Source organism: Diabrotica undecimpunctata, chromosome 2 (genome assembly GCF_040954645.1).
Source record: "Diabrotica undecimpunctata isolate CICGRU chromosome 2, icDiaUnde3, whole genome shotgun sequence".
Classification (NCBI taxonomy): Eukaryota; Metazoa; Arthropoda; class Insecta; order Coleoptera; family Chrysomelidae; genus Diabrotica; species Diabrotica undecimpunctata.
The window spans coordinates 116,613,797-116,637,734 of record NC_092804.1 but is presented as its reverse complement, the minus strand read 5'-3'; the positions used below and the strand labels follow the sequence as shown (position 1 = coordinate 116,637,734).

General features: G+C 34.3%; 1 protein-coding gene across 1 annotated transcript; it reads right to left on the bottom strand.

The window, feature by feature from the left end:
* Window positions 1-1,683: 1,683 nt before the first annotated feature.
* On the bottom strand, window positions 1,684-23,522 carry LOC140433879 (UDP-glucosyltransferase 2-like). Its single transcript, XM_072521852.1, has 5 exons — window positions 22,964-23,522; window positions 13,791-14,125; window positions 11,216-11,438; window positions 4,562-4,781; window positions 1,684-1,981 (listed from the first exon to the last, which is right to left on the bottom strand). The coding sequence occupies exons 1-5, from the start codon at window positions 23,448-23,450 to the stop codon at window positions 1,684-1,686; spliced, it is 1,563 nt and encodes a 520-aa protein (XP_072377953.1). The 5' UTR covers window positions 23,451-23,522.
* Between the last annotated feature and the right edge of the window lie 416 nt (window positions 23,523-23,938).

Sequence of the window (23,938 nt, the reverse complement as noted above, 5' to 3'; positions counted from 1 at the left end):
TGTATCTATAACTATAAAAGATCTATCATCGCTATCATTCTAAATAACACAAGTTAATGTAGGTCTCCCTACTGTTTTAATTTTGAACTTTGAATCCCCATATGATACTAATGGTATATAAACTTTACGGATATGTGCTGTTGAGGCTATTTCTTTAAGAATACTTAAAGGCAATGTGCTTACTCTAGCTTTAGTATCCAATTTGAATAACACAAGCTTATCAGTAATATAAATATCAGCTGACCACATACTTACCTTTTCCAGCCTTGTATTTACATTTAGAGTTTACGGACCTGACAAAATACTTATACTCACTGCCTTCACTCTTACGTTCTGAACAGTGAACATCACTTACACTGACTTCTGTTACTTGATGCACTTTCATCTTCTGCTCTTTCATTCCTTTCCTTCGAATTTCGGGTTTCCCTGTCACATCGCTTCTACTAGGTTTATGGTCTTACCTGCAAACTTTTGCAAAATGGTTATGGCCTTGACGCTTAGCACATGTTTTAATCTAGTACACATACGAACACATCTTGGTTCTCTTCGTTGAACTACGTTTATTAAAGACTCATTTTGTAATATTTTAGACTGGTCTTTACTTATTTCTATCTCTCGACATATATCAACTGCATTACTATTCTATCTGTGATTATTTGGTCTTGTTGGCTATACTCTGTTGTTTTAATAGCTTTCCGTAGTTCTGTAACAAATGAGTCAAATGGTTGACCTTCTTGCTGGCTAATACTATTAAACTGAAATCGTTCATAAATGACGTTTTTCTTTAATAAACAATACTCTCCAAACTACTTTTTTACACAAGTTACTCTTATGCCTTCATCTTCGCCAAATGTGAAGGTGTTGTACAGCTCTAATATCTCGTCACTCATCATACTTAAGAAAACTACCAGCTTTTTACTTTCTGGTTTCGAGGTTAGATCCGCAACTATCATAAACAGATAAAACTTTCCAATAAATCTGAGACAGTCTCTAGATATATTTCCATATAGATAATATAATATTCCAATAAAGAATATAACAGTGGAATGAACAAATATATTTGTTACAATGCCGGGCGTTCAGACATTACACACATGCTAACCTTACCTATCTAACCTAACTCTAGTGTATCCTTATCACCTAACTGTCATGTCATCTTGTTACCAACATAAAGAATATAACTTTGGCTTACACATATATTTAGGGTTAGTCCCTTTACTTAACTCAAACAGTCAGACTGTATAAAACAGTCTCTTATATATATATATATATATATATATATATATATATATATATATATATATATATATATATATATATATATATATATATATATATATATATATATATATATATATATATATATATCCATTAATTATTGTCTGACTCTCGCTACAAGGTCCTCTTTTTCAGTAAAATTGTGTCACTTTTCTATATAATGTACCGGTCTTCACCTTAAGTATTTAAAATCAAATAGCGATCTTAAATTGTTTATATATTATCTAGTAAAAAATGACGCTTTATTTTGCATATTTTATTTATTGCATATTGTTCTAATCAAATTTATCCAAAGTACTTATTTGCTAACCTATATCAGTGAGTGTCATAAGGCAATCGTTAGTTCCCTAATCTTTTGATTCGTTGTATTCTACAACAATAAAACTATAATAAAACACTATTTGTCTATTTTAATTTTTTATTCCCTCTAGATTTTTGTTTTCTACTATTTTTACTGCACAATTTAACAAGAAACCTAGAAAGTAACTTTAATATATACAAAAAAGTTAAAGTAACTGTTATAACAACACACATTATATCTAATAATAAATATTCGATCCAAGATATGTCTGCAATAGGACTCCTTAAATGAGTGGTCCCTTGATATCGAATAACATATTCTATCCACCACATAGCTCTATCAAGTGAATTCATCGGTTGATCTGTCCACATTTGTCTTAAATGCTTCATATTTTTTTTATACCTGTAAAATATTTTAATAACTTTTAGATATTAAGATAACTTTTGATTTTAATATATTTAAAGTACTTTTGTCTTTTACATTAGGATTCAGTTTATTTATAGGTATTGCTACTTAGTTTTACAAGGTTTTTATCCATACAATTTCGAATTCGAATTTCGAACTCTGGTTATACCACAGAGTATTAAAAATATTATGGACTGATAGAATTACAAATAAAGAAGTACTGGAAAAGGTTGGTAAAGAAACAGAATTAACCACCACTATACAAGATTCAGGTGTGACACACCTGTTTAAAATACTCACCAAAGTCATAACTACTCGACTAACAAGGAAATTAGACGAATACCAACCATGTGAACAGGCAGGTTTTAGAAAAGGCTATTCAACTTCCAATCACCTGTTAACCACAAAAATATTAATAGAAAAATGTAACGAATACAACTTTCCAGTTTTCCTAGCATTTGTAGACTACGAAAAAGCTTTCGATACCATAGAACACACGGCCGTAATAAACGCAATGCAAAATTGTAGAATAGACAGCAGATATATTAACTTAATAAAAGAAACTATGAACCAAGCTACAGCTACATACTACCTAAATGAAAATGAACACACGAACCCTGTACCATTAAACAGGGGAGTCAAACAGGGAAATACTTTATCACCCAAACTGTTCACCTTAGTTTTGGAGGACGTTTTTAAAAACCTAAATTGGAAATATAACGGAATAAACATCAATGGCCGCTACCTCAGTAATCTACGATTTGCAGATGACATAATCCTGATAGCTACTGACCTACAAGAAATGCAAACCATGCTTTTAGAACTACATACCAAATCTTCTAAAATAGGACTGAAAATGAATTTAAACAAAACAAAAGTCATGCACTCCGAAGACACCGTGACAATAATAAACGATAAAGTTATAGAAAAAGTTGAAGAATATATATACTTAGGACAAAAAATAATACTAAATAGGGAAGTTCAAACTGAAGAAATAAAAAGAAGAAGAAAGTTAGCTTGGGCAGCATTCGATAAACTGAACTATATACTCAGAAATCAACAAATTCAATTACATCTTAGATCTAAAGTTTTTGATGCATGCATTATTCCGATATTAACTTATGCGGCACAAACATGGACAATCACAAAAAAGAATATGAATATACTTAGAGTCACTCAACACGCGATGGAAAGAGCAATGCTAGGTATATCACTTAAGGACAAGAAAACAAACACATGGATAAGACAGAAAACCAAAGTCACCGATGTGGTGCAAAAATCATTAAAGTTGAAATGGGAATACGCTGGACATGTAGCTAGGAACGATCTAAACAAATGGCACAGATCAATTTTAACCTGGAGACCACACCAACACAAAAGACCCAGAGGCAGATCTCCTATGAGATGGACAGATGATCTGAAAAGGACTGTTGGGAAAAATTGGCTACAAGTAGCGTACAATAAAAAACAATGGAAAGGAAGACTTTGAAGAGGCTTATGTTCAGATGTGGACGTGAATGGCTAGACGAAGAAGAAGCTTAGACGAAGAAGAAGGAGAAGAAGATACAAGATTCAAGAAAGAAGATCTGTTGGCCGAAGGCAGAATTCTGGATTGAAAAATATACGTGATTATTATTATCAATGCAGATCGATTGATTTGTTTAGAATAGCAAGTTCAAAAATAAAAATAGCCATTATGATTGCCAACCTGCGTAGGAGAACGGCACTCTAAGAAGAAGATGTTAAAACAGATGTAAAAACACAAACAATATGAGCAACAAGATTGGCTGAATGTCTAAACAATATAATATTGCGTAATTAAACCATGACATTAAGGCTAAATCTAGAGAATATAAGGTTCGTATGAGGCCTATAATGACATACACCGCAGAAACTAAACCAGGAATAACAAAAACCAAAAGATTGCTTGAAAAAACAACAACTGAAAATACTCTTCTACGCAGAGAAACAAGTGAAAATATAAGAAATACATCTGGTGTACACGATATAAATGCTAAATAGAAAAAGTGTGGAAAAATATATTAGCAGAAAGAAAGAAAGAAGAATGGTGAGAATCGCTCGAGATAAATTGCCAACAGGACGAGAAGTGTAGGTCGACCCAGAAAAAGGCGGGGCGACAATCTGAACATTGATGCAGGTGGATGCAGTTTAATCAGGCGATTCTCCTGTTTAAAGCCTTAAAGACGCCTTATAGGCGAAAAAGAAGAAATTTGTAATTAAAATTGTTTAACTTATTACTTTTAAATAATGATTAATTCCAGTTTTACTTTTACTTTTTTGTATTTAAGTTTGTACATCATCTCTTCATCTTAGCTTTAACCCGAAAGTCTGAAAAATATACTATATAATTTGGCATTATGTATGATTAAATAAAAACTATAAGTTTACTTATAAGAGTCTCAGCAATACTTTTTTTAGAAATTTTGTCCCGGTTTAGTACATTGTTTATGGCACTTTACTTTAGTCACTTTACTTTACTTTAGTCTTTAAGTTTGTATAAATGTGTTACATTTACACATTTTAAATTGGCATAATATTTTAAATAATAATACTTACTTGGAATTTTCCGCGATTTCCGTTATAGCCTTCTTAAGGTCTTCTTTTGTGAACGTTACAAAATCAAGAATTACTGCCACTCCAAGTTCTGTCAAACGCTGTGCATTCATCTCTTGATCAGCAATGAATGGCAATGCTACAATAGGAACAGTTCTAGAGATGGCTTCTTCCAGAGATTGTAAACCACATTGTGATACAAATGCTTTAATATTTGGATGTGCTAAAAAATGTAAATCGGAAATATTTAAAATTAAAAATAAATATAAAGTAAAACAAATTAATATATATATATATATATATATATATATATATATATATTATATGTATAAAAAATATATACTATATATTACAAACTATTATACAAATGTGTATTATATACAAATTATACCTCTAAGCCCCTACGTACCCTATTATACCCTTAGGGTACGTTCATAATGGAGACCATCGCATCGTATCCTCGCCTAGAGCATAGCACTGACATTTAGGCATAGCATTTAAAATAATGCATTTATTTTACTTAGCGATAATATGGTATAATCTTATGATCCTTAGTGGGGATCGGCGCCTCTTTGTGAGAGCCCACTTAGAGTAATTGGGTATTGGTTCCGGGCTAATTCGAGGTGGAGTGGATTTTTCTTTTTAATATTTCGTCTGCTGGTGTAGGGCCAGGTGTTATGGTAGTCGATGAGGTAACTGTCGGACATTAGTCGGAGATAACTGTATCATTGCAAAGAACCCGCTGTGAACCACTCCTTGATTTTTTACAGTCGAAAGTTATATAGTTGATACAACCAAATTATAGCTAACCTAACTCGATTTATCATCATCATCATCAGTGGCGTTACAGCTCTTTATGGGCCAAAGCCTTCTTCAGAACAATCCTCCATTCGCCCCTGTCTCTGGCAACTCTTCTCCATGCTCTAATTCCGATAGACTTCAAATCATTTTCTAGATTGTCTTGGTACCTAAGTCTCGGTCTTCCTCTTCTTCGTTGTCCGATCGGTCCTCTTCGGTCAAAAACTTTTCTGACTATGGCATCTTCCTCTCGTCTGATTACATGACCTATCCATCTAAGGCGTGCTACCTTAATGAATTTTACAACGTCAGGTTCTCCAAATCTTCTATACAACTCAAAATTGTAACACCTGCGCCACAAACCTTGTTCTTTTATGCTTCCATATATTCGTCTTAGTATTTTTCGCTCAAAACGTTTGAGCAATTCTTGGTCATTCTGTGTTAGTGTCCAAGTTTCTGAACCATATGTTAGCACTGGTCTTATTAGTGTTTTGTATACAGTCAGTTTAATTTTTCTAGGCATTTTTGAGGCCATCTGTGTTCTTAAGCCATAGTAACACTTATTGGCGAGCACTATTCTTCTTTTTATTTCTTCACTGACGTTGTTATTTTTGGTTAGCAGCGACCCTAAGTATATGAAGGTGTCAACACCTTCCAGTTCTAGGTCATCAATTATTATTCGTGTAGGTGTCGGGTTGCTTGACCTAGTGCAACACATATATTTGGTCTTTTGAACATTTATATTTAGTCCCATTCTGTATGCAGATGGTCTTAACGACCGAAATGCTTCAGTCAGAGATTCTGTGGACCTACCTATGATGTCTTTGTCAACCTAACTCGATTTAAGTTTCTTAAAAACTCGTAGTTTAAATGTACTTGCACTACCAGCAGTTTCAGAACTAATGAGAATTTTCAGATTATATTCTGTATCAAATAATCAAGAGTTATAATTATCAACTAATGTCCGTCTTTTTATTTCACCACCCCTGTATAAGATATATCAATCTTTTGCTATACCTACATGTAGCTTTCTTACAAGAATTTCTGATAACTAAAATACTTAACATACTAGAGTCAAAGACCATTAATTTCGCCCTAATAGTCGAACTCACACACATTCTTGTTAGTTTTGATCATTGACATTTATAGTGCTAAATCGATTCAAAGGCGATCAAAGATAAGTTCAAAAATAATTTTTTTCATTTTCAAGAGACTGTTCTCTCAAATAAATTTTCGAATCAGATCCTATGCATCCTACATTCTTGTCTTCCTTCCACATATTCGATCCTACAAGATCATTTGTAAATAAGATAATAAGGACCACTTTCCAACCCCCAAAAAAATTTCGAATTTTTGCCAGTTCTAAAAAGACTGTGGCCGTATACATTAACAAAACTTGTCGGTCTGTCAAAACCTAAATGTTTGACAGTCAAATATACAATATACTTGATCTGAACATCCCATAGTGTTTAAAAGCCACACATTTTTTTTTAGATAACTATTTTTTTTTTTAATCAAATCCATCCAATTTAATCCAATTCGAATATTGGTTTCTCATCATCATTCTGGCATTACAACCCTGCGTGGGTCCTAGCCTCCTCAAGAATTTCTCTCCAGTCGTCTCTATCCATCGCCTTTCTTCGCCAAGCACGTATTTCTATATTTCTCATGTCTTCATCGATGTTATCAAGGAACCTTGTTCTGGGTCTTCCTCCTCTTCTCTGACCATTATGTCTATCAAAGAGCGTTTTTCTAGCTTTCGCATTGGGTATGTAATATTAAAATAGAAGAAAATGAAAGCCAGAGGACTATATGAAACTCTATTTTAAAAAGAAGCAAATCAAACATAAATATATATAAACAAACATACAATTATAACTAAACAAGAACATATAAAAACTTAAATATTAGTCAATACGAAACGACACACCAAAAAGACAACCATTTTAAGGATAGAAAACTGATGGCTCAAACAAAGCGACAAAGTATTTAACAACTAAAAGACAAACAAAAAAAAATTTCGATTCTAAAAAAACTACCGACCGAAAGCAGTAATATAATTTCGTATATATACCACGTTATAAAGAGAAATAATATTATATAAAAAACATAAAAATATGGATATATATGTCAATGTTATAAAAACAAATTAATAATGCGGTACATACAATTAATTAATACAATTATAAATACTAAACACACATGAAATACATTGCTAAGGCTTTGTGCCCTCCAATTATAAAATTGGTAGGACCCTGGTCTACCTAGCCTTTCGGCATACGACCGTTAACGAATCCACTGCCCCTACGAGACCGACACCAAAATGAAGGTGCCACGCTACGTACACAAGAAACGTCTCGTGGGGCTCCACCTTTCCCGTAGTACCTGTGTTACGATTACCTCGCCTACCCGTTATCCCCTCCCACAGGCGGATAGGCGACGCAGGCAGAGGAATTTCCACCTCGCACGTAGACAGGTCGCCGCCGAGGATCTCTCCTCTACCACTCTTAAATCTCCTGGCGGGTACGTACCGCGACAACAACACCACGCTTGACGCAAGGCCAAGAGAGGTGTGTACGGGCTCAGCTCGTTGAACCTCGACTGGTTCTCTTGGAATGAGAGTAGAGTGGTCCCACGAGAGTCTCGTCTCGGATACTAGGAGTATAGACCGGTAACCGTGACGCCTAAGCGTTCGTGTGCGTTTCTACAAACCCGACACCTCAAGCGACGGCTCTCCACCTCTCACTTCCTACCCATTAGTCGCCTCTTACGATAGGCAGGGACTTCTGACCTCGGCCGTATTCTTATCTCCGCGAGTCGAACGGAGACATATGAAATACAATCGGTATTAACAAAATACAAATATAGAATACAGTAAATAAAACAAAACAAATGCAAAATGTTCTTAATTGACAATGTTCAGTCGCGATCGCGGCACAACTGAGATAAAGTTCTAAACAAATATCAAATCTATATACCAAGTAAACGTACTTGATATATGCAGCAACAAGATAAATGGTGTATTTATTGGTACCTTATCCAATGAAATGATTTCAGCCACGATGGGATTGCGAACCCTCTGGTTCGGTGAAAATTCAGAAATCAATACTAGCCTTTTTTACAAGACTCAAGCGAAGTTTGTGTAGTAGGATGCACCACCCTCAACTGAAACCCACGTGTGTGTCATCTGGGAGACAAAACTCGACTATATCACAAGACCGCAGCGAAGTGTCTAGGACGCACTGCGCTTAACTTCAAAAACACATCTATCTCATATTATGGCATATGGAACTCGTCCCTTATCTCAAACTTACGTCTTTGTTATCTCGCAGATGGCTCGTCTTGCAATGTTTAGTCCTTAGAACCACTGTACCGTTGTACACGCAATCTCGTTTAAATATACTACGGGGAGAATCAAAACTAACAAAAAGTCTGTTAATATATTACAAATGTGTCACACAAATCTGTGACACAGTTGCGAAACTGCAACACGCATTACATTTCCAATTCACCTCAGTCGTCCTATCTTAATATGTTTTACGATATCAGGTTCATGGTATATTCTATAAAGTTCAAAGTTGTATATATTCTATAAAGTCTTCTCCACACTTTATTGTCATTCACTGCTCCATAGATTTGCCTTAGTACTTTCCTTTCGAAACATCCTAACATGTTTTTTTTATTTTTTGTTATAGTCCAGGTCTCTGGACGATATGTTAGGACTAAGCGTATTATTGTTTTGTAGAGTTTTATTTTTGTATTTCTCGATATAATTGTCGATTTAAGATGGAAATTGAGCCCAAAATAGCATCTATTGGCCTTGCAAATTCTGTGTTTAGGAGCTCTCCCAGGAGTCCCAGGTATACAAATTCGTTCACTGCTACGATAACGTCGTTTACTATACGAGTGTTCGTAGGATTTGTGGTTGCGTGCTTATTTTCATATACTTCGTTTTGTTGGTGTTTATTATTAAACCCATTTTTGTAGCTGATTCTTAATGCTACATACGCCTCTCGTCCAGCGTTGTTCGTTCTCTCAACAATATTGATATCATCAGCATAGGCCAGGATTTGTACTGATTTATTATATATTAAACCAGTGGTTGTGATTTGTGACATACGTATTACTTTTTCCAGAGCCAGATTAAACAGTATACAGTAGAGAGGGTCTGGCGCAGCACATTATTTGTTTTAAAAGGTTCAGATATTTCCCTCTGAATTTGTACTCTACATTCAACTTTTTCAAGAGTTAGTTTAGTTAAATTTACCAACTGATTTGGTATTCCTAGCTCTTTCATTGCTTTGAACATTTCTCTTCTATTTACAGAGTCGTAGGCTGCTTTGTAGTCTATAAATATGGGATGAGTATCAATGCCATATTCCAGTGTTTTTTCCAAAATTTTTTTCAGGGTTGCAATCTGATGAATTGTAGATTTACCACCTCTGAAACCAGCCTGGTATTTTCCTACTATCCGTTCTGCATATGATATCAAACGGTGGCATAGTACTGTGGAATATTTTATACGCTGCATTTAGAAGCGTCATTCCTCTGTGGTTGGAGCTCTGTGGTTAAAAGATATCCCCTTTTTTGTGTATGGTGCAAAGTATTTTAATATTCCAATCAGTGGGGAAGGATTTCTGTGTCCATATTTCTTTTATAAGCTGCTGTAATGCCATAATGGTATCATTGTCACCTTCTTTATACAGTTCAGCTGGGAGATTATTAATTCCGGGTGATTTGTTATTGGCTAGTTTTTTAACTGCATCTTTAACTTCAAGAATCGTTGGTGGTTCCTCTTCTCTCTCAGCTGCTCCCCTTACCTCATCTCTTTCGTCTTCCACGCTTTCTTCTTCTTCGTCCATATTAAGTTCCTGGTTAAAGTATTCCACCCATCTACTCAATACATATTTCCTTGTTGTTAATAGGTCACTATTCTGACTTCTGCATTGTCTGGTGGTTGCCTTGAATTATTTTCTGTTGATGTTAACTTTCTTATAAAATGCTCTGAATTATTCCTCTCTGTTAAGGTTTTTTATATATTTAAGTTCCGTATGTAGGTGATTTCATTTTTTTTGTGTATCCTCTTTTCTTCTCTTCTCTTTGTCTGGTAATTCTCTACAGTTGTTCTAGTTCGTCGGGTAAGCGTCTTTCTGTAGGGTTCATTTTTTTTTGTTACATTCTTGCATGCATCGTCAAACCAATGATTTTTACGGGCACACATTTCTGTTCCTATTTTATCTTTCGCTGCTGCTTTAATATTTTCCTTTATTCTGGTCTAGTAGGACTCTATATCTGTCTGGCGTTCTTCATTTACATATATTGGTTCTTTGGGTAAATTGAGTGTTTTAGTTATTGTGAGCGAAAGATGTCACATATGTGGTCTAAATAGATCTAGATAGATACACAGATCGCTCTACATACACACAAACCGTGCAGAAAAAAAACATTCAAATACGGAAGAAAATTAATTGATTATTCCGACTACGGCCGTGTACATCTTTGATTTCATAGTTTGTTTTTTTTTTAACGGCTTATGCCGTAGGTCTTATAATCATTTACATATGTTATACTAGATTATTTCCTAGAGTGTAGTGTGTGTGTGTGTGTGTGTGTGTTGAGAACATAATAATAATAAATAAGTAAAGTGGCCTAATTTTCTTTAGAAAGGATTCGTATCATATATTTTTTCATAATGAATAAAAAAACTATACAGTCATTTGTTGGAACCTGTATAGTTTTTTTATATAATCTAGTTACGTATGCAAACATTTGAAGACTAATAATTTCAAAAAATTACATCGAAAATATTAATGTACTTATTTACCTACTGCTTTTCACGCTAGATATAATATAACTTACCAAGAACATCTTTCTGGGGTAACCATTTTCTAATAATGACATTTTTTGGCTGATTCGGCAGAGTATCTGACTCAAATTTCCATAACACTTTGTAAGGTAATTCAGAAAAGGCAGCTATCAAAGTATCCCTTACTCGTTCAGGAATATTTACACTTTGAACATTTGAGCCCAGACTGAAGTATATTACGCCCTCTTTGGATTCATCTAGAATATTTTTTAGATCCTAAAATAAGGTATTTAAAATATAAAAAAAAAACAGTGCAGTCAACATAAGATTAAGGATAAATATCATCTACGTTTGTGTAAATCTAAAGTTTGTTGTAGTATTACAATAAATTATTTGTCTTATTTATTTTCATAACCTTTATTTAACTAAAAATACTTAAGTAAACATAAAGTATACCTGAAACTAGGTCACCATCATAATGGTGGTGATAGTGGTCTAGGCTTTTAAAACACATTTAATCAAATAATATTATTTAATTCAAGGTATGCTTGTTCAACTTTACTTTTTATTAGTCGCCTTTATGTTTAAAACAGAACTAGGATCTGAAGCTGCTGTAACGAAATTGTGGCCAAGTAGTGTTATTGGCATTATCCTTGCTGAAGAAAGATATAATCTACCAAACATTTAAACAGAGATATTGTATTTAGATTCGTTGAGCCCTATAAACATTTTTAAGTGATATTTGACCACAGATAAATAGTACACCAGTTGTCCTTTGTCCCAAGAGCTTCTTCATCGAAAAATGAGTTTGGTTTTCACTTTGAAAAAAAAATCCACCGAAATTACAACCAAGCAAGGCTAGACCTATACACTACTAAAGTTTCTTGCATTTAAAAAAGAAACCACCCTTGTATCCTACAGTGGAAAAAAAATAAGATTGTCATATTACTTTCTACGCAGCATTCTGATGGTTCTGTAGATTAAATGTTGGGACATAATACTAGTTTACAATAAAACTAAAGGCGGAATTGATGTAGTCGACCAAATATGCAGCAATTACATTGTCCAAAGATGCACTAGACAGTGGCTATTGGTCGTCTTTTATCAGCTTATGAATATTTTTAAATCAATATTTCCAATATAATCAAATGTTAGTGTTAGTTATGTTAGTTTATTACCAACTTGATCAATATAATTTCTGCGGTATCGCTGTCTCAAAAAAACAATTTCCTTATCATATTACTTGTCTTTTCAATTATTGTCAACAAAAACCGAAGGATGCCCCATTTGTAAGAAATAATAAATATTACTATATTTATAACTAAAAAACAACTGGAAAGGAAACAATCTTTAATATAAACAGCTTTTACGATGACAGCACACGAAAACTATATCAGAATAGACTAGACCAAAGACTTAATAGTGCATATATAAACCACGACACAAATATACTTTATGCCCACATAGTAGAATCGGTAAAGGGAGCTGCATATGAAGCCTTGGGAAAAGAAGATAAAAAACAAAAACAGCATAAATAGATAAAGCAATAAGCATATCACAAATGGCTTATTTTACAAGAAGTAGACGACAAAAACCAATACCGCTATCAACAAAGAATTTTTTAAAGAAGACGTGGCAATAATACAATATGAAAGAAGATAGACATATAATATAACAAACATACCAACCATCAATATCAATATATTCAAAAGCCACTACGCAAAAGAACTACAAAAGTCCAGACCTGAATATCTCTAATGCACACCCAGAAGACGCCAAATCCATGGACCAGAAATAAACACAATGAGGCACTGAAGAAAGAGAGGAGGTCATGTTCTGGAATGGGCATATCAATTAACCAATAAATAATATAATAAATATACCAATTAATTAAGGAAAACCTGCAATTCATGAAAAAGCGATTAATACAGAAATACGAGCGTTGGGGAGTAAATGTTAACTCAACAAAAACGAAATACATCTGCTTGGGAGGAGCTGAAAAAAATGAACTATTCTTAGAAGATGGAAATGTAATTTGGTCATGTGCCGAATATATCTATTTGGGTCAGGGGTAAATATGGAAAGGGATAAATCTTCTTCTTCTTAACATGCCATACACCAAAGTGCGTAGGCGACTATCTCATTACTAGAATTCTGTTCTTGGCGGCGTGACACAGCTCGCCTGTATTGTGTATTCCTGTCCATTCTTTAATATTTCTTAACCAGGATAATTGTTTGCGGCCGGCTCCTCTCCTACCTTCGATCTTCCCTTGTAGGATTAACTGAGGTATTTCATATTTTGCTCCTCTCAATATGTGCCCAAGGTAACCAATCTTGCGTTTTTTAATTAATTTAAGGAGTTCTCTTTCCACGCCGGCTCTCTTAAGGACGTCATCGTTTCGAACTCTATCCACCCAAGGTATGCGCATCATTCTTCTTAATGACCACATCTTCTAAATTAATGCTAGAAATAATTTTTCTTCCTACAAATTCTATTTAAAGAAAAATATGCTCATCATATATTTAGAAAAATATTTTAGTAAAAATTTTACTTAGATTCTCTGACAACATGAACAACATAGACTTATTTAATTTAAAATCAAACATTTGTTAATTTATTATACTTACGTCAGGTAAAGATTCTACCGGTTTAATATGAATACTTTCTAAACTGACAATAGTAGGTATAGTTGGCCTGGGAGTGTACAGAAATGGATTGGTAGTTACTAATAACAAGCTCATATTTCTTTCGATGTCCTCAATATATGGAATGTCATTACCCAAATATTTCCTAGCTAGAGCATCTGATTTAGGTAAAATCACAAATGTTCGGTAAAATCGAACAAATAAATAGTAAGCAGTACTTTTTATTCTTTCATAAAGCGTAAGCTTTCCATTATATGGCAAGAACATTTCCGAGTACAAAGATGGTGGATTTGGGTTACCCATAGCAAAATGAGTGCCTAAAAATTAGTATTCTTTTTTAAAATTGAGTTTTTCGTTCTACACGTTGTAGATGTTACTTTAAAATCAGGTATAAATGTAAGATATAACAATCAAATATAGTTTATATAAAAAGTTTATACAAAACACTCCTTATTTATGTAATCATATGGTAAATGGTATTATTCGGAAAAATTCAGAAATATTAACAAAGCAGTAAAGCACACATTAAATACTACAGACTTATACCTCTTCTAAACATCATCTATAAATTACTTACAAAATACTAATGAATAGTTAACAACAAAAATCGACGGCTACATTGTTTTTACTCTGAAGCTGGTATAAATAGATAAATGAATAATAAAATAGAAATGGCGAAAATGACAAAATTTATCTTATTCGTTAAATAATATTTATCCATTTCTTTTTGGGTCCTGATAACTGCCTGAGCACGTGTCGACATTGAGTTATTTAAATATTGGTCCAATGCATCCCATACTGGTGTCTTATCCGCACTCAGCTCAGCAAGTTTTACCAAAGGTACCCGTCAACGAAGCCGCTTCCAAGTGTATCCCATAGATGTTCTGTAAGTTTGAGGTAAGGACTAAAAACTGGTGAATGCAATCGGACACTGATGATATTTTCTAAATATTCATTTCCTATCCTAGGGCCAATTGGAAGCGTGTTATACTCCATAAAAATAAAATTGGACCCTACTAGTAACCTAAAAGGTCATCATCATTCTGTCTTTACAACCCTGTGTGGGTCCTTCTACCTCTTTGTGTGCCGAGGTTGTTTTGAAGCGTAGGCTATCGTTGTATTAACAAGCTGATGAAATGTTTCTCGGTCGGCAGCATTGTCTAATGTTACGTAGCCAGGACAGTTGTTTTTTTTTTTCGACCCAGCGCTTTCCTTCGATTTTGCCCTAAATGATCAACCGAAATAAGCGATATTTGGGTCCTCTCATTATATGACCGAAGTATTGGACCTTTCTTATTTTGATGACGTTGATCAATTCAAAGCAAAGAACATTAATAGAAACAGACATACTAACATATATAGAACAAAAAAGACTAAAGTGGTATGGACATGTAAGAAGAACTAGCGACAGCAGATGGATAAAGAAAATAACCGAATGGAGCCCCATAGGAAGGAGGAAAAGAGGACGACCCCGAAAATCCTGGAGGAACGAAGTAGACGACGCCATGAGTAAGAGAGGACTAAACGATGGAGAATGGAACAACAGAGAGAGATGGAAACGGTTGAGCGAGGGAAGGCAGTGAATACTGTAGAATCCCTAAATATATATATGATCAATTCTCGCTCTTTGCGCCTGTTTTCTAGCATACTTTCGTTAGATATATGTGCTGTCCACGAGATTCTAAGCATGTGACGGTGAGACCACAACTCGGATACTTCTAATTTATTAAGAAATGATGATACAGTTGTTCCAATGGACACCAACTCGTACAGTTCGAATAAAATCCACCTCCCGAAAAGACTTTTTATTAATAAATATCTATTCTATTAAATCTCCCGTAACCAGATACTTGAGAGGGTTGACTTACTAAATAGAAGATTTTTGAATACCTGTTCAAAAATTTTTACAAACGCCATATTTAACGAGACACCTGAATCTGACTATATATAAATTATTTTTCATAAAGTATAATTTTAAGGGAATGTAACAAACACGGGGTATTTTGACGATTATTTGACATATTAATTTTACGAAAGATATAATAGAACAGATATTTTTTAATAAAAAGTCTTTTCGGAAAGTAGATTTTATTCGAACTGTACGAGTTGGTGTTATTGGTGCAACTGTAATTGGAACAACTGTATAGTCATTTTTGAAAATTCTGGCACTAACCGTATACCAATAAGATAATTTATTAAGAATTTTTATTTTTGTTGTCCAGGTTTCACATCCATAGAACAAAGCTGGCCAGACGTAGCACTTCAATACTGTTAACCATGTGGTCAATGACAGACTTCTACTGCACAATACAGAACGCCAGTTAATAAAGCTTTTTCGTGCAAGTTCTATTCTGGTCGAAATTTCCTCATCACTTTCAACTCTGCAGTCAATCGAACGACCCAGATATCTAAAGTGATCCACCCTTTCCACGATTTTGTTGTCTACTTTTAGTACTGAGTCTTCAATATGAATGTTTCCGACCATCAACAATTTTGTTTTCTATGCGTTGATTGTAGTTTCTATTCATTGCATTCGTTGTTTACAGCGTTCAACAGGGTTTTGAGGTCTTTTAGACTCTCTGTAGAAAGTAAAACATGACCCACTTATGGAAATTCTAAAAAAATAAAAACCTAGATAAAAGAGATTTAAGGCTAATAACAAACCTTTATTTCAATCAGCGAGCAATATAACGAATTGAAAAAGAGACATCTGAAGAAACGGAAATAAAGAGAGGAGTCAGGCAAGGCTGCATACTATCACCTATATTATTTAACGCTTATTCTGAATAGGTAATTCGAGAAACTCTGGAAGATGAAACAGTCGGCATAAGAGTAAATGGAGTCTTAGTTAACAACATCAGGTATGCAGATGATACAGTAATAATAGCCGATAGTTTACAAGACCTGGAAAGACTCATAAGTAAAATAGTATTGTGTAGTAGGGAGTACGGACTCTCGCTCAATATCAAAAAGTTTATGAAAATTTGTAAAAACAACCATAATACTAACGAAATCTTGACAGTAGAAGGCCAGCAGATCGAAAGAGTAAAAAAGTACACTTACCTAGGAACACTTATAACAGAAAATAATGACTACACTGCAGAAATCAAAGTCAGAATCGAAAAAGCACGTTCTAATTTTATGAAAATGAAAAAGGTCCTATGTGGCAAAGATTTAACATTAGCTCTTAAAGTACGCCTAACAAAATGTTACGTATACAGTGTACTATACTATGGAGTGGAATCATGGACGTTAAATCTAGACACAATGAGACGACTTAACGCCTTTGAAATGTTGACCTATAGAAGAATTATGAGGGTTTCCATTGTAGATAGAATTACGAACAATGAAGTACTGAGAAGAATAGGTAAAGAGAAGGAAGTTGAACTAACAATTAAAGAAAGAAAGCTACAGTATCTCGGACATGTGATGCGGGGCGAGAAGTATGGCATCCTGCGACTCATAATGCAAGGAAAGATAGATGGCAGAAGAAGCGTCGGAAGAATACGAATTTCATGGCTCAAGAACCTGAGAGAATGGTTTGGATGCAGCTCAAAACAACTTTTTAGAGCTACTGCCTTAAAAATTAAAATAGCTATGATGATTGCCAACCTCCGTACCGGAGATGGTACCTGAAGAAGAAGAAGACTCTCTGCCGCTATGGAGATGTCGTCTGCGTATCTGATGTTATTAATAATTTCACCACCGATTTTGACACCTTCGCGACGATTAAATCTCAAAAACTGGTTCAGTGTAGGCATTAAACAACATCGGTGACATAACACATTCCTATCTGACACCAAGTTTTATATAAACTTTAGCTGAAACCTTTTGATCCACCTCAATACAAGAGATCTAATTATAGTAAAGAATTTTGAGCAATTTAATGTGTAATGTCATACGTGTGGGTTCTAGCCTCCCCAAAAATTTCTCTCCAGTCGTCCCTATTCATCGCCATCGCCTTCCTCAGCCAAGCTCAGGATGTCTTCATCGATGTTATCAAGGAACCTTGTTCTGGGTCTCCCTCTTCTTCTCTCACCGAAAGGTCTATCAAGGAGTGTTTTTCTACGTGGGTCAGTTTGTTCTATCCGCATTACATGCTCTACCTACATCAGACGTCCTATCTTAATGTATTTACGATATCTAGGTGCTGGTAGATGCTATAAACTTCGAAGTTGTATCATCTTCTCTACACTCGATTGTCATTCAGCTCTTCATAGATTCGCCTTATTACTTTTTTTTTAACACATCTCTAAACTATATGTTAGGACTGGGCGTGTTATTATTTTGTAGAGTTTTATATTTATACTTCTCGGTATAATTGGGGATATAATAAGGAGAATGAGCCCAATATAGCACCTATTGTCTGTATAAATTTGACGACCGCTCCTTAGTATACAAATTTGTTCGCTGCTTCTATGACGTTTTCTTCAACAAGTAGGCGAAGGATTTGTGGTTGCATAGCGTATGCCGTTGCGTACCATGAAGGTACCATATGCTTATCTAAAATGGCTGTTATGACTTTATACCAGTCTGATCCGTATCTAAACTTTTTCCTTATATTCCTTTAACTTTCCCGCTATCATCTGAAAATCTTATGGTATACGAATCGAAGTATACGAATACTTAAACTCATCAAAGATTAACACGTTGTTCTAATCTGCCTCAGTTTAGTTTTGGTATCTTATCTTTCGTTATCTTGCAAAAATAGTAAATTAAGCTTATTTCCAAGTAAAATTAAACAAATATTTTATAAACAAATCTATTTCCTACCTCTACCTATCTAAATAATCTATTATCACAATATCCATTCGAAACTCGAAATATTGTATCGTACATCAATTTCTTCGATTTCACAACCCAATAAGTCACGTACACACAACGTAAAAAGAAATCACATTTCACTACACTAAGAGTCCTTCAGGAATTCTTCGAATGATTAATTACTTTGTTTACAACCGTAATATTTGATTTCGAACTATACTAAACAATGTTTGGTTTTTTTTCTGAATTTCTACTTATCTCCTGCATTTAAATCATTTGGAACATTTTGAAAAATTAGAACAATTATACGCGGTAGGATTATTTGGTACAGCCTAGTCCAAACTAATTTATTCTAAGCCCGATGGGATAAACCAGTTTAGGCTTGGCCAAACTAGTTAATCCTGATATAAATGCGACACTCTAGGATAACCTAGTACGGCCTAGTTTAAACGAATTGAGCCAAGTCGAAAGTAATTATTGAGCGCACATGTCAGGACTTGTACATGCGGGGAATTCCCAAATCACGCTCCGAGCTCGAGTGGTCGTGACAGGATGTTAGTCAAAAAAATATGCCAATATTACAAAAGAACTGATAAGCCTGTATATATCTATAAGTAGTGTAAAAAAAATTGAATTATTTTCTAAGCCCATTATTCATTTGAAAATGAATTCTTCTTCTTGATCCGTTACGAATATTGGCGATCATCATGGCAATCTTTATCTTATCTGCTGCACAGATGTTGTATTGAACCAGATTCTGAGGTTCTTTAACCAAGATGTTCTTCTTCTTCCTGGACCTCGTTTTCTAAATATTTTTCCTTGCAGGATGGCTTGAAGGAGAGCATATCTGGATTCATTTTGCATAATATGTCCGAAGAACTGTAACTTTCGAGATTTGATGGTGGTCAGTACCTCTCGGTTCTTATTCATTCTTCTGAGGCCCTCCTCATTTGTGACTCGGTCAGTCCACGGGATCTTAAGCATTCTCCGATATGGCACCTACTATTCATTTCCATTCTCTATGGGAGAATGGAAATGAATAGTAGGTGCCAAGTAGATCTAATCGATTTTCAGACACAACCAGATGGAAATTTTAAATATATTATGGTTTACCAAAAACAATAAAAATTCAAAACTTATAATATTTCGGTCAAGTAATAAGACATCCAGAGAGATATAACCTTCTACACCTTAGAATACAGAGCAAGATCACAAAAAGAAGTGGCCCAGGCCGAAGAAGAACATCCTGGCTCCGAAATCTCCGAGATTAGTATCAAGAGATATCCACTAATCTGTTTCGAGTTGTCGTAAACAAAGTTATTATTACCAATATGATCATCAACGTTATTATTTGCCATACAAGGTATTATTTCGAATAGAACCCAGAGTAGGACTTTTGACTTCCTCTTTGCCGCAAGAAATCATAATGAAATTCAGGATAAAGATAACTTAAGGAAGGTAATAGAGGATAATTGCAATGCTGCAACATTAGAGAAGATAATGATGATAACGTCGAAGAAGTTAGTGACCAAAAAGAAGTTTCTTTATCTAAAAATGACATTTAAAAAGCTAGTAAAAGTTCAGAAGAAAATCTGGTAAAACAGGCTAAAAAAATGAATGCAACTTCTGAAAAGTCTCATTCACCAGGCAACATTGCAGGTAATGTGACTATACTGATTCCAGATATTGACAAAGGCAAATGTGATCTCAGAAACATCATTGGAGTTATTCTTCAGGCAAAGGTTTTTACAAAGTTGGCACCAAACATGGAGTACTTCAGAAACCATATTGCAGTTTTTTGTTTTACTTTTTCTTTCTTAATAATTAATCTAACTTTTTGGAGAATTAATATAACTAATACGTTTTAATTTTTAATTTTTTTTTTGATCATAATTCGTCGGCTCCCAACAAACTTTTTTAAAAGCAGCAGATGTCAATCAAGACACTGATATATCTTTAAATGTTGAATCTACGAGACATCCAGTTGGATCAGGACAAGGTTTTGTCAGATGTAGCTGCCACAAAAATTGTTCCACAAATAGATGAACGTGCAAGACAGCAATGATACTCTGCAATTCTGTGCCACCAAAGCACTTCATGTAAAATTAAATTATAATTTTAATAATTGAAGTATTATTGCTCAGGCTCATTATTGTAGTATTATTGATCAGGAAAGAAGTTTAAGAATAAAGAGACCTGGTGGTGGTTCAACGAAGTTAAAGCAAAAATAAGAGAGAAATGAAGATTATATAAACAGTGGCCAGAAAATAGGTCAGACACAGATCTTCAAAACTAAACGGTTGCCAAAAAGCAAGTGAAGGTGGCAGTAGCAAAATCTAAAGCAGAAGTGTATACAAATCTATACGATCAACTTGATACTACAGAAAGATATATAAAATAACTAAACATAGAGCAAAGAAAGCACAAGATTTTAATCAGATTAGATGTATCTAAGATGAAAATAGTGAAATACTAATTCACGAAAAGGATGTCAAAAAGAGATGGAAAAAGTACTTTGACAGGCTACTAATTGAAGAATTTGACAGACAACCAGTGGAGTTAACGGAGACAGTAACAGCAATGGTGACCAACATGACAAACGAAAAAGTAGTTCAAGCAGTTCAAAAAATAAAGAAAGGAAAAGCAGCTGGACCATATGATATTCCTGAGGAAGTGTGGAAAGAATTAGGAGAGACAGGTACAAGTTGGTTAACAGGTCTGTTTAATAGAATTATGGAAGTTAAACAAATGCCAGACGAATGTAGAAGCAGTGTATTAGTAACTGTCTACAAAAACAAGGGAGATGTACAACAATGTACAAACTACAGGACCATAAAACTACTTAGTCACACCATGAAAATATGGGAGGGAGTAATTGATATAGGGATACGTGAAGAAACCGAAATATCCGATAATCAGTTTGGCTTTACGCAAGGCAGATAAATAACAGACGCAATTTTCATTCTAAGGGAGTTGATGTAAAAATACAGGAATAAGTATGTGATAAGCATGTGATAAGCATGTGATAAAGTTCCTCGGGAGATTCTGTGGCGGGCACTAAATAAGAAAGGAGTCTCCGATAAATATGTAAAGATTGTGAGAGACATGTATGAGGGAGTAACAGCTTGTCTGAGGATAGGTGTAGGAGAGACTGATAAATTTCATGTGAAAGTAGGATTCCACCAAGGCTCGGTGCTTAGCCCTTATTTATTCCCATTAGTTCTGGATCAAATAGCAGCGAAACTACAGGGTAATATTCCGTGGTGCTTAATGTATGCTAATGATGTAGTGTTAGTAGGAAATAGTGAAGGCGACTTGGAATAAAAACTGGAACAGTGGAGACAAGCTCTTTAGGAAAAAGGTTTAAAACTTAGTAGGACAAAAACAGAGTATTGGAAATGTTCATTTAAAGATAGAGTTAGTGATAAGGATATAATGAATTTATATTTAAACAGATAGAATGATATATTTGAATGGTGAAATGATTGTGAACAGTAATAGTTTTAAGTACCTAGGATCGGTGTTACAGAGTAATGGAGGAATAGATGAATGCAGTAGAATTAGGGTGGAATGGATGAAGTGGAAGGAAGCAAGTGGTGTGTTGTGTGACAGAAAAATTCCAATGAAGCTGAAGGGAAAATTCATAGAAAAACAGTCATAAGACCAGTTATGATGTATGGAACTGAATGTTGGGCAGTTAAAAAGAAAGAGGAACAAAGAATGCATGTACCGAAAATGAGAATAATTAGATGGTTGAGTGAAGTGACAAAAAAGGATAAAATTAGAAGTAAGTATATTAGGGGAAGTCTAGGGGTGGCACCAAGTGTTGCCAAAATGAGAGAGCATAGATTACGATGGTTTGGTCATGTTCAACGTGAAGACGTTAATCACCCTATACAATCAATTGCGGATTTGCGGGTTCCTATAAGGAGTAGGAGAGGAAGACCAAAAAAACCTGGAGGAGACGCTTATACAGGACATGTTAAGCTCATCCCATGATTGTTTATATTACCAATTGCCCATTAGTTTTAATGACTAATCATTATTGTTTAATAAAAATGATCATTTTTCTAAGTTTCTAAGTATTTAATTCAGTTTATCTATTTATTTTGGCTTTGTAGGCATACTATAATGTTTATACTATCCCGTACTACGAGTAGTTTATCCTGAAGTGTGCATATTTATATCAGTATCAACTGGTTTAGCCTAAGCCTAAGCTGTTTTTTCTTATCGGCCTTAGAGTTTGGCCTTTGGTTTGGACTAGGCTATACCAAATAATCCTATCTAGTCTAGGAAGAACTAGTTTAGCCTAGGCGAAACTAGTTTCTGCTGAAATCGGGTTTGGCCGAAAACATATTTATATACATATATTAAGTTATAAATATACTCACCTATATATGCTCCCATAGAAGAAACTCCTATTAACGGTGCTTTAAATTTTGCAGCTATACTATAAAGTATGGGTGAAATATACGTTTGAGCAATCACAACATCAAATTTTTGATTAGAATTGTTATAAATTTTTATAAACTCCTCATTCTTTAATATTACCTCGGCAAAATCGTAATGCATCGCAAATATCTTCGGAATTTTTGTATGAACAGCATATTCCTTTTTCATGAAAAACTGAAAACCATGTCGTCTGATAAGTTCATTATTTGGTGCACTAACATCAATCTCAGTTAAGTTTATTAATGACGAGTCTTTAAGTGGCTTGGGTGTTACAACAACTACTTCGTGTCCTCGCAAAGACAACTCTCTCCAAATAGGCTGGAACACACGTTGATGACTAACCGCTGGCATTTGGAAAACGCATAATATACGAGCACCACAAACATAATGTAGTATTGTGAAAACAATAAAAATCACAAGTTTCATTGTTACTATGTTAGGGTTAAAGAATAACTAACTCACTCGTTGAGATTGATTTAATTATTTACACATCATTATAAAAGAATTACAATTCGACATTGAAATTCTTATAAGATAGTGTTACAGAGTCGGCCTCTAAACAAGTTTTGTTCGCTGTAAATAATAAATTAAAATTATTTGTTGCGTTAAAATGTAATTAGTAAAATATGAGGAAGAAGTTGCTGGTGTGAGTACATATTCATAAATGTTAGGAATAAAGGTCTTATACTCAAAATCTGTGTTAAGTTGCAGATATTTATTAAGAGAAAAATTGAACGACCGGTTTCGCTGTTTACAACTTATACAGCATTATCAGGCTCTCAAGAAACTAAAGGCTGAAATAGATGATATACAGTGTGTAAAAGCCAAATGGAATAAATTCATTATTTAGGTTACTATACATATTTATAAAAAATCCCGAAACACGTCAAATTTAAATTATAACTTGACATTCT

Coding starts and splice junctions, on each gene's coding strand:
- LOC140433879 (XM_072521852.1), bottom strand. CDS start 23,450: ATGAAACTTGTGATTTTTATTGTTTTCACAATACTACATTATGTTTGT. Junction 4,782..11,215: donor ACCCCAGAAAGATGTTCTTG/GTAAGTTATATT, acceptor TACATTTTTTAG/CACATCCAAATATTAAAGCA. Junction 1,982..4,561: donor GAAATCGCGGAAAATTCCAA/GTAAGTATTATT, acceptor AATATTTTACAG/GTATAAAAAAAATATGAAGC.